The sequence below is a fragment of the Rissa tridactyla genome, chromosome 4 (assembly GCF_028500815.1).
Source record: "Rissa tridactyla isolate bRisTri1 chromosome 4, bRisTri1.patW.cur.20221130, whole genome shotgun sequence".
NCBI lineage: Eukaryota > Metazoa > Chordata > Aves > Charadriiformes > Laridae > Rissa > Rissa tridactyla.
Window position 1 is genome coordinate 36375516 of NC_071469.1, and position 12109 is coordinate 36387624.

Consider the following 12109-nt stretch of genomic DNA (forward strand, 5'->3'; position numbering starts at 1 on the left):
CCTTCTACTGTGATACAAACTAAAATATTACACAAAAAAATCATTTTAGCTTATTGGCAAATGGATGTTTTTCCTCTGCTAATTGCACTAGCAGCAGACATGCAATTGGTGCCTGAGGGAATTCTTACAAAGCTATTCCCACTACCCAAGTACCTGCTATTATTAAGACGCAGAGTATAAAATACAAAATAAAGTGCACTATGGCAAACAAGGTTGCTGTCAATGTCAAGAAAAAATCCTAACATGTTTTGATCTTAAAAATTCTCCTCAAATTGAGTGAGACACTTGAGGTGTCTAGAAGACTTAGCAGATTTCTACTCAGTTTAGTAGGACTGCATTGTCATTAACAGGAATCTCGCTGCTCAACTCTATTTCCAGGATCCTCTTCGAATCAAAATAAAGTAGAAATTGAGGAAATCATCTGAGATTCTGTAGCTGAGCAAGCTACTTTTGCTAACACATACAAAGCCTTAAAATTTATACTCCTTAAAGAAATGCACAAATAAAATAACGCAAATGTGCCTGTCGGGAAGATAGTGTTTTCCTTGGTGTCAATAGAAACTGAGTGCAGGGCATTAGCAGTACAAATGGGAAACAGCAGGCATAGTTGGTTTCTTGAGCTTAGGAATAGAATTTTGCTTTTTTATATAGCAGTGGTCACATAGTTCTCTGTATTCCCCTCCTTTGCTGTGCCAGCAAGGCACGTTCCAGTGAAGCAGCCATAGGCAAACCTGAATAGCTATTTCCATATGCTTCTAATACCCTACATACCCAGACCACTTTCAGTGGAGAATGACAGGCCACAGTCTGCACCACAGCCGGTCAACTTCTTGCGTCTTTATGCACTCATGTCCTCAGGCCACAGCAGCACACGTGCAACAGCCTGCTCCATGACTCTCCATGTCACATACGGGGTTTCACAGATCCATACAAACTGGGACCAGGGACACTGGAGGGATTTCAATGAAAAGTAAAAATTTCAGCTGCATATCCAAACTACGTCAGGTGTACAGCAGAACCAAGCCACACATTAGCACATCCTGGAAGCAGAGAGGAACGGGAATGGCAGAGTACACAAGTAAAACAGCATTCAAAGACTTGTGATAACTCAGGGCAGACATGACGACATTTTCCTGTTAGAATAGCAGTTTCTGAACAAGGAAATGATCAATTCCGAGTGATTTTGTTGGCATAAAGCTGATTTCTCTTTCACTTGCATACACTTTTTTAACAAATGCTAAAAAAATGCTCTTTAAAAGCTGCTTGACAGAACTAGTCATTATCTGAAGAAGTACAATTAATTTGTTCAACCTGGAGAAAGTAAGGTATATGAAAGCACAGAGAAGTCGCTTCTGTAATTTCAATTTTCCTTATGATTACTGCCTCTCAGATACATCTCATCCATAGCCACCAGACCATAAAACTAGGCTATTAAAATAAAACTTGCACTTTAAAAATCCACAAAATCTTGTGCCAGGAATATGAACCATGACCCCTTTAGTTATTTAGGAGATCTAGGCATTTTGAACATTATTACAAGGGGCCATTAGAAGGACCGAATCCATAGTCTTTATTGATTTAAGAGTCATCCAGCTGTACTTATCTAAGTGTTACACGAGTGAGCTACTGCTGTAAGATTATGACTTTCAGAGTCTTACATATATACTAGAAGGCAGCCGGGAAAACTAAACATTAGATCCAACATCTCAGTTTGAAGCCTAAGCTCTCATTAACTTCAATTAAATTTCTTTTGTGTCTGTCTCCCATTTGCCTCACCAACTTTTCTTATTGGTGCTGGGTATATTAGAGCAGATCACAGACAAGTTAGAAACCAAACACTCGGTTAGAAGCAGCTATAAAAGTGATTAAACAGTTCTTGTGTGGTTTATGATGGCTTTTTTTCCTTTTTAAATTTTTCCCTAGACATATATAAGAATACATATATATATATATATTTTGCGAGTTTTGACTTTCTGCAAATATTGCAAGGATAACAGCAACCAAAATCATAAACATTTTAAACTTATCCATGGCCACGTTTTCTAGATAGAAAATGGACGGTGTGATCAGTTAATACTACAGTTCCAGTGACCTTAGTATTGCATACTTCATTTGTCTTTAAAAAAAAAATCCCTTTTACCTTTCTCTGCTTGTTTTAAAATATTTGACCCTTCTTTTATTCCACGGAGAACTACCTCAAAGCCGAATCCATGCAGTTTGAGAAGTTCTACTGGGGAGAGCTCAATATTAACACAGGAGGACCCACTGTTTTCCTGTTCACAATATGTTTTGGTTCTGTGTATAGTCTTAAAAAAATCCATTACTTCAGTACTATGAGATTGTTACTATTAGCCATCAGCTCATTCTGACAAAACCACAGGCAATGTCTCTGCCACCAAAGATACTTCAAAGATTGATGGTTTGAACTTGCCTTGAAGCATTATGGAAAATGACTAACATACTAATGAACAACACAAAGTGTTATTGTTAGCACTGGGAAAACCATTTTAGCTCAAATTCTCAAAGGTACTTGGATAATTTTACTGTTAACTTCAAAAGAGACAGGATTTCAACCTTAGACTTTTTCTTTCTCCCGACTCTTAGAAACTGCTTTAACCCCTTTCTAGCTAGTTGATGCTATAATCGCCCTAAAATCGTGAATTTATACTGACAGCAAACTTTTCATAAAGAGAGCCAGATAAACAAAGTGGCCCTTACTGCCCTTCTGAAATCTCATGGAGCCCAAAGATTACATTAGTTTCCAAATTAATCAGACAGTAACACTTGCCACATACTCATCCCTGAAAAGAAGCTTTCTGTATTACCTTTCCCTCATTTTACTCAAATTGATATATTCAAAACATAGCAAGTTTACTGTTCTTTAAACATTAGGCTCAAACATAGCATTTTTTAAAATGACTGTGACTCCTTAAGAAAGATCTTATTCTCTTTAAACATATTTCTATTTTATTTCTGTAACAAAAATACCTGAAACAAAATCTATTATTCTAACATGCAAAGTTAGTTATTTTGATATGTAGTCTTAGACTTTGCTGCATACTAAATGTTTTGTAGTTTTGAAACTCTGGTTTGCACATAAAGTATATAATAAAAGTACAATATAAATAAAATAGTTTATTACAAGTATTTTAAAAGAGCTCTACAATACACTTTCAAAACATTTTATACAGTATTCTGTCTTTCAATATGAAACAATTCACATAGGGAGAAAAAAAATCTCAATATATATAACTATAGTCATTATTACCATACTGCATTCATCTGTCATACAAAAATCACAGTAACTACAGACTGTTTCTGAGTATCTTTCCTAGTTTTATTCTCTCTGAAAATGGGAAAGAATGACATTTATGAAAATATAATAAAAACTCCCTTTGCCCTTCACTTCATTTATACCAAATACTACAAAGCTTATGCCACAGCAAGACCTAGATAAATCACTCCAAAAAAAAAAAAAAAAAACAGAACCAAAAACCATTTTACTTAAATAAATATGGATCTATTTAAATAGTAAAAAGAATGCCACATATCTTACAGGTATGTTAATTTAGAAACAGGATTCAAAACTTCAGGTTTCAACTATTCAGAAGTTTCATAACAAAGGAAAATATCCTAAAAGGTAGTTTTTTCAGAGAAAAAAAAAGAAACAAACTTCATTCTTGTTCATAATGAATAAATCTCCACTTCACTTACACTTTTTGCTAGACCCACAGGCACAATGGGCAAAGCTCTCTACTTACCAGAAAGTATGACTACGGATTCTATTAATACAAAATAAGAATTATTTAATTTGAGCTAAAAGTCATTTTCAGTCTCTTACATTTAATGTCACAAGAACATGACTTCCCGACAAAACTGCTCGTCTGAGTTATTATCACATCTTGGAGAATATTTCTTTTACTGGTGCAATATGTGTGCTAGAAGGAGACTGGAACAGATAGTAACCCCATAGTAACCATATTAATGATAATTTCTTATCCTCTTTTCTTGCAGAAAAATAGCTCAGTATTGTATGAATTGGCCAAAAAGGCTAGAAAAGGCAAGGGATATACAAAGAAGTGGAGATAATTAAGTGGTGAAATGGATTAATTGATTATAAACCCTGCTCTTTTAGCATTGTCTATTTATACTTTATCATAAAAAGGGAAAAGGTCTAATTCCTCATCCATAGATCTCCAAGCACGTTACAAAGCAGTTAAAAAGTTTTCTATTAACTGTTCTATAACGCCACATCAACATTGTTTCCTCATTAAACTTCTTTTTCCCCTTTTTCTACTTTCTTTTTTACATCTTTTATCTAAAAATAAGCGTTATTTTTTAAAAAAAGTATGAAATAAATACAGCAAGTGTCCTTTTCTTGCAACATATACAGACCCAGAAAAAAGTAAAAGGACTGTTTTTTCTGTATTCTGAAAATTACCTTTTTATCTTTACTTTTTGGATGGTTATCATTGGACAGCAATAGTGTCCTAAAGTACTATATGGGAAAAGGCATAACTTAAAACATCTGATTCACGGAGTACTGCAGATTGCTGCAATGCTATTGATACAGTAAGAAAGTGTATTTATAAATTAAGATAGGAAAAGAAATGCAAAGTGGCTTTTTTGTTGCATGGTGGGTTTTTTTGTTTTAAACATCTCACATTCATCACAAGTTATATCAAGTAGACAGTTCTGAAGAGAGTAAATTAATTCTTCACCAGGTCATCTCCATAACAGGAAAAAATAATCCCCTTCAGTCTGTTGTCCGGTCTCACATAAGCCTTTTAATAATTATGCAACCAAAAACTTGAATATACAATTTCATAGGACATTATCCAGTTTTGATAAAAACAATATATTCTCTGGTTGTTGCTCAGTGGAACTCAGCTTTAAGCTCTCTTTAAAGTGAATAAGGTGATGTCTTTTCAAATGTGGGGCCTGTCTGAAATTTTTACCACAAACTAAACATTCAAACGGCTTCTGTCCGGCATGCATCAGGTAATGTCTTTCAAGCTTAGAAGGCGATTTAAAAGTTTTTAAGCAGATACTGCACTGATACAATTTGTTAACAACTTCACTTTTTTCAGTACCTTCAGAAAAGTCATGCCAGTAGCTGTAACAGCTTTGCTCCGTTTCCAACAATTTACTACACAAATACGGCTGTGTGTTTCTACTGCTGGTGTCAAGAACAAAGTCCCCTGACTCAATTTCAACTTTGATTTCAGCTGCTTGGTTTGACTGAATCGACTCAAATTCTTGAAAGCCAGATGCCCGTGAAGGTGTTTGAGAATAACCCACAGGCTCAGAAGACTTAAATTCAATGTGATCTCCCTGATGATTGAAAAGTTTGTTCAGGTTTTCAAATTCTACCTGGCAAACGGGGCTTTTATAGGGTCTCTTTTCAGTATGGGTGAGCTGATGTCTTTTTAAGTGAGCTGACTGTCTAAATGTCTTCCCACAAACATTACAGCCAAAGGGCTTCTGTCCCGTGTGTATAAGATAATGTCTTTGAAGTTTGGATGAAGATGGAAAGATTTTTTCACATCTGTCACATTTACACACTTTGTGTCTGTTATGTATATTTTTAGCAGAAGCTGAAAAAGCACAGTGAAGTACTTCTGGATTATCAAAGCAGCCATCATCTGATGAACCATAAAAAGCGTCACCTTTATTATGCAGTGAATCATCGATGTTTAACATGCTTTCACCAGTAAGCATACCTTTTAAATTAATTCCAAAGTCATGAGGTTGCGGGTGCTCTTGCCTAGGTAGTGGCACAGCAAATGTTCTTTTCATCCGATTACTAAGTGCCTTGTGCATGTCAAGCTTGCTACGGCAATCCTTGAAAGGTTTAGTGGTAGCATACTGATCAGAATGCTGATCTCTAGCTGCAACCAGGTCAGGACTTTTAAAGTGACCCGATTTTATTTTTTTTCTGTCAGTCCGAGAAAAATCTGTTGCCTTTCTTCCAGTACGCTTCAGCTTCGTAAGGATCTTATTTTTCATGCTGACTCTGTGGCTGCATGCTGTTGTACCATTATTTGAGCTTTTGCCATTTCTCAGATAACAACATTTGTGCAAATTTAGAACCTGCTCCGTTTCAAAACACTGTTCACATGCTGGGCACTGAAAGGGTACGATATAAATCGAGTGAACATCATGTGGGTCATTCTCCTGTGACTCATAAGTGTCAGCATTCTCAAAACTATCCCTCTTTCCTTCCAACAGGTTCTGTGGCCTGGGATATTTAAGAGTCTTTGTTTTGTATAAAATATTGGGGAAAGTCTTATTTCTGGCATGGAGCTGTTTGTGCTTTATGAGTTTGCTCTGTATTTTAAATCCCTTCTGACAAAAGCAGCACTGAAAAGGCCTTTCTTCGGTGTGCGTGAGCTGATGGATTTTCAAGTGTGTTGACTGTCTGAAAGATTTACCACATGAAGAACACTTAAAAGGTTTCTGGCCAGTGTGAATAAGGAAGTGTCTTTCTAGCTTAGATCTTGATGGAAATGTCTTGTTACACGATTCACAAGCATGAGTTTTCTTTCTCCTTCTGGCACCATGTAGATGATCTGCCTTCAGGCACTGATGCAGCATCCACCTCTCTTCAGTTGTAAAAGATTTACAGCACATAGAACATCGAAATATGCCAGAAGTGACCCTGTCTTGCTCAAAAGTCACAGAGTTTTCTGCTTGCTTGGTATCATTCTGATAATTTTCATTATGAAGCTGCTGGTGCTTTAAAAAAGTGATTAAGTTTTTGAAGTTCCTATGACAAACAATACACTTAAAAGGCAGGTTATGGGTTAACTGATGCCTCTCCAGGTGGACTAGCTGCCTAAATGTTTTATGGCACACGTGACATTCAAATGGCTTTTGACCAGTATGTATCAGATAATGCCTAGCTAATTTTGATGGAGTTTCAAACTGTTTATAGCAAATGTCACAAATATATGGCTTTTTCTTGGGTATCCTGTCAGCTGTTACACACTGCTGAACTTTTAACATTTTTAAAAAGCAATTACACCTCGCCTACTGTTAATTTCTTCAGATAGGTATTTCAAGTGAAATCATCAATTGCTCACTAAGATGGAAGGCTGTAGAAGCAGCAAGTTTTCTCAGGAGAGATATTCTTAAATCCCACAGGTCCCTAAAATAAGAAAGATAGTATTATTTTAGCCTATATTAATACATAATTGCCTAAGTTTGTCTCATTTTCTACATAAGAGACCAAAAGCATCTAGATTAGAATACTCACAGTTTAACTTATCTTAAAGTGCTTTCCTCATAACATGTTAACACGATACAGAAAAACTAAACTTGTTTCTTCTGGAAAGTAGTCTAAGGAATCTGTACTGCAACACAGATATTGTTCAGTCCTGCATGTTACTTCCAAGTAATACCCAGTTCAGCTACATTATATTTAGGTTATATACAAATAAAGCATATTCTGAAAAAATTTCACAAAAAAATTACTGTAATAGATTTGTCCACTACAGCAATAATTCTAACTCCCTGATATAATATTTGTGAAGATAAGAGAGCTGGGGCTGGGGATTCTTGGATTTTTTTTTTAAAAAAGATTAAATGAATACAGTGTTATTGAGAAGATTAACAATACATTGAAACCAAGTACAAAGTTACTATTCAAATTTCTGCATCTTATGAACTGTATCCAGAAGAAACAGTAGTGTAATCATTTCTGCTTTATCTCAAAATGCAAACACCAGAGCCAGTCAGAAAGAGCAACACACCAACCATAAACTACAACCAGAAAGAGGATAACCTCAAAACAAGGATTAACGCAGGCTACATTCACTATCTCACCACAGAGCTAGAATGTCAGAGTTTTGATACCTAACCATGAGTATACTCTGAAGTCACCATAAATATAGAGGTCGTTATCATAATGAATATTTTAGTCTAAACCAAAATCATGACATAGTCAGTTCTAATTTTCCTTGAATTTTCACCAGATGAAATAGGCTTGGGCAAGCTACTGTGTCTCAGCTAAGGCGTAATGAGTTACAAACAAGAAACAGTAACTTTGCAAGTACCTGAGTGCTTGAAAAGTTATTATAATATTCATAGGAACAGATAGAAAGGACCTCAAGCAACTATTTAGTCCAAGCCTTCCACTATGAAGCCAGCTCTCATCTAGACAGCCTCCAAAGTGGTCTTAAAAACTTCCACTGAAGGAGGTGCCTTAACCTCAGCAGGGCTCCCACACTAATGCATCGCCCCCGACAAAGCTCTTCCTTGTACTCAGCTGAGCCTTTCTTTACTACAAAGTTATTTTCATTGTCCTTTCCCCTAGAAAGGGGAATTTCCCCTAGAAAATAACTAAAAAGTGTTCTGTCACAACTTTATGTATTCCAAGTCTCTTTTCTCTCCCCCCCCCTTTTTTTTTTAAACTAGGAAAATTCTTTCCCCCCCCCCCCAAGTATTGCTTTTAGGTCCACTTAAAAACAAAACAAAACAAAACAAAACCAACGAACTGATTGGTCTTTCTAATTGTCTCTGTACTAATTTCAATTGGTCACATCCTTCCTAAATTGCTGCATCTGAGGCAGGTTAAGTATTTCAGTCCACAAGAGCAGTAATAACAACAGAGTAAAAATACCTTTTATGGTATTACCTATATCCCCTTATAAAAAAGAAAAGGGATGAGGAAGCAAACTTTAAAGCAACAGCATAATAGTTACAACTTGTAATAACTTTGAGATACACAGTACATTTCTACTAACTATAATTTGTGGTATTTTGATACTACAACTCACAAGTTGTATATTCTTCCTACATACCAGCAGAATAAAAATTAATTTATTCATTGTCTCCGAAAGCCCTGTCTCTTCACAAAGAGTTAATTACTCTAGTTTTTAAAAATTCAGAAATATCTTAAAAGTCCATTCAAAGTCATTGCAAAGAATAAAAGCCTACTGCAATTTAAAGCAAGTTACAATGAGATTCAACACATACGCACAGAAGACTGAAAATATCTTGTGAATCAAGATTTTTCTTAAGCTTAATGGAAAGAAACCTGGTCATCTGGTAGGATCGTTCCACCTCTCATAGACATGCAGGCCTTATTAAATAATGTCTCGATGTATGCCTTAGATGCAGTTGTAACTACACTGAGGAATTACCTTAATCTTACTGAAATCATTCAGGATAGGCCTTATCAAGCAGTTGAAAAAGTCAACTTTTCCTTTCCTATTCTCTTTTTGCGTAGAATTTTAACAGCTACTCGGTTTCAGTCTTCTTTTGAAGGTGCAAGAACACACAACGCTCTTAGGAGACCCCCTTTTCCTCCAAGTTGTTGTCACATCATGTGAAGGCAGGGAGTTTAGAGAGAGTAAGTGTGTGACACCAAATGCTTTCTAGTTTGTGCTACCATGAAGTTAGAGACAGGTAGGCTGAGAAAAGCTTCTCTGCTACGCTGGAAGTTTCCGTACAGCTCAAGGCAGCCTCCATTAGCAGGGATGGAAAACCTCCTGAGAAAGAACCATAAAGACTGATGAATTTTAGTTAACATACTGTCATACAGATCTAATTTACACATCAGGAAAGTGCTCAAACAGTATAGTGACATGCAAAGAAAAAAAATCTAAAGTGAAAGACAGCTGTGGCATATTACACAAGGGATTTTGTATTTAGCTTATAAATTTTGTAAAGAGTCTATCTGGTGAATGAGGAAAATGCTCTGTAGTACAAGGTGTCAAAAGCAGAACAGAGCTTCTTGCTGGAGTCTTCTTGCCCTGTGAAAGGCTAAAGGCTCAGATGAGGTGAACTTAGGGGATGCAGGAGAAGGAGAAAGGCGCTAAGACAGGCATTACTGTGTGGCCCAAATATATTTTCAAATCCTATTTACTAAGGACAGACTTCTCCACAGCTATTTCAGGGTGCTCTGTGCCTTGCATATCTAAGGAATAAACATGCTACTGCAGAAGATCAGAGAGCAAAAGACAAGCTTGGAATTTTGTCTCCTGCCAGCCTTGGAAGTACACAGGCTTGTCCTAATTAGAGTCAGAAAACATACTTCCCTATGTGATAAGGATTTAGTTTGTGGCATAGGTCCAATTTAATATTAAATTAACATGGCTTTTCATCTTGGCTGCAAGGTCATGCAGAAAAACAGAGTCAAGAAGTAACGTAGGCCATTGAAGACCTGGAGTCTAAGTTTGAATGGAAGCTGAATACGCCAACAGCAAGAATGCCATGCATAGCAGGATGCGTAAACAGAAGTAAAGCTTTGACAGCACATAAATCTTCCATACTACTCACTACTGTTTAGAATTCGGCTGCTGTACTCGGTCCAGTTTTGAATACTGTCCTTCAAATTGAGTCAAGTATTTGAACTAATTGGAATGAGTCCAGAGAAGAGGATCAAGAATGATCAGAGCTTAAATGCACAATATATAGGAAAAGATTAAAATAGCTAGGAATGTTTAAGTTAAAATAGAGAGACCTGATTAAAAAGCACAGAAAAAAAATAATCCCAAAACAAAACCAAACCTAAGAGCCAGCTGTAAAGAAAACAGAAATAAGCCGTTCCCCAAGATATTTATAGTTGTGACTAGAAACGGATTCAAATTATAGCAGAGAGGATTCAAATACGTTTTTGTCCTCACAGTTACAAAGTTTTTCTTAATGAGCATACAAATAAGTTGTGTGGGGAAATTGCTCTGTGTCCAACACTGTAGGCCTCCAAAAAAGGTTGTACAAACATCTCAAATTCCCACATCCATATAGTTGACCCTATACAAGATGAATATTCTGGCTTTTTTCCCTATAACCCATTAACGTAATTTAAAACAAACCACTTAAGAAATGAAAATGTAAAATATTACCAAATTTGCCACTGAAGGATTCTTCCACATTGTTATTAGTATATCCTCCTGCCCTTGAGATAGGCTAATGCTTATAGCTTTCCAAACACAATTACAAGAAAAATATAATAATAATAAATGTGCAAAAAAACATAAGATGCCTCTTGTAACATTAACTACAAAACAGACAAGTGAAAATCTAGCTGAGGGCTGAGACACACACACGGCATGCTGGATCTCCTCACCAGCTTTCCCTAGGGAAAACATTAGATTGCTGCCATTGGGGAACAAATTTCACCAGAAATGTAACCTTCACCTGTAGTTATATAGAAATCAACACCACGCATTACAGTTCCTCAAAGCTAACACCCTCCCCTATTTTCCATGTATTTCTCCAAAACATTTTCTTAATCAAAAAAAAAAAAAATACAGGGCAGAAAAGCTGGGCTGGTTTAAGAACAAACCTGAGCTCTGCTGAAGGGGCTCCAGCACCCCGGGACTGACACCACCACACACACCCCCCACACCCCCAGCAAGCCACACTTAAACCCAGTTAAAAAACCTAAAAGCAATTAGCGAGGCGGCTCTTACAGAAAGCACACCGCCGACGGGCACACACAACCGCGGCCGGCTTTCCCCCAGCGCAAAACGGGATCCTTGATGGGGCCGCCACGGCCCGGCGCGGCCCCCCCGGCAGAGCTCAGCACCGGCACCGGGCGCGGGCCCGGACCCGACACGCTGCACCGGCCGCGACAGGGCCGTAACCGGCCCAGCGCCCCGGCAGCGGTGCTGACCGCCGGCCCAGGGCAAGGGCGGCAAGCGGGAACCCGGTAGGCGAAGAGAGAGCGACCTGAACAAACAGCTACAACACCTCCACCTTCTCATCCCTCCCGGGGTTGCTGCCGCCTAAACTCTTCCCCCCCGGATGGCACCGAGTCGCCGGGACGCCAGGAAACCCGGGCCGGAGCTTTCCGTTCCCCCGTTCCGCTCAATCCGGCCCCGCCTTCCGCCGCTCTGAGGCGCCGGGCCGGGCCGCGGCCGGGCCGGGCTGAGGGGAAGGGAGAGGAGGGCGGCCCCCATTTCTTTTCTCTTCGTGCAGAAAATGCCGCTGTGCTCTGCTGATTAATTATTAGTCGCTGGTGACACGTTGTTCCCTACACATAAGCTACATTTTCATCCTCAGCATGCTAAAAGCAAATGTGGCGGGGTTTGCAACTGAACCTTGCTGGTGGAATTACCCTGTTGTGCAATGTGGACCAAACCCTGCGGCCGAAAAGGTC

At 38.1% G+C, this 12109-nt stretch overlaps 1 protein-coding gene across 6 annotated transcripts; it reads right to left on the bottom strand.

Moving 5' to 3' along the window:
• Positions 1 to 3115: 3115 nt before the first annotated feature.
• ZNF770 (zinc finger protein 770) lies at positions 3116 to 11808 on the bottom strand. 6 transcript variants are annotated; one of them, XM_054200040.1, is made up of 3 exons: positions 11421 to 11780; positions 9395 to 10402; positions 3116 to 7150 (listed from the first exon to the last, which is right to left on the bottom strand). In XM_054200040.1, exon 3 carries the CDS (start codon positions 7006 to 7008, stop codon positions 4825 to 4827), a length of 2184 nt encoding a protein of 727 aa, XP_054056015.1. In that variant the 5' UTR covers positions 7009 to 7150; positions 9395 to 10402; positions 11421 to 11780; the 3' UTR covers positions 3116 to 4824. The 6 variants fall into 6 exon arrangements, with proteins under 6 accessions (XP_054056015.1, XP_054056014.1, XP_054056017.1 ...); XM_054200039.1 differs by having other exon boundaries at positions 9147 to 10402; XM_054200042.1 differs by lacking the exon at positions 9395 to 10402 and having other exon boundaries at positions 11680 to 11808.
• Positions 11809 to 12109: the final 301 nt, after the last annotated feature.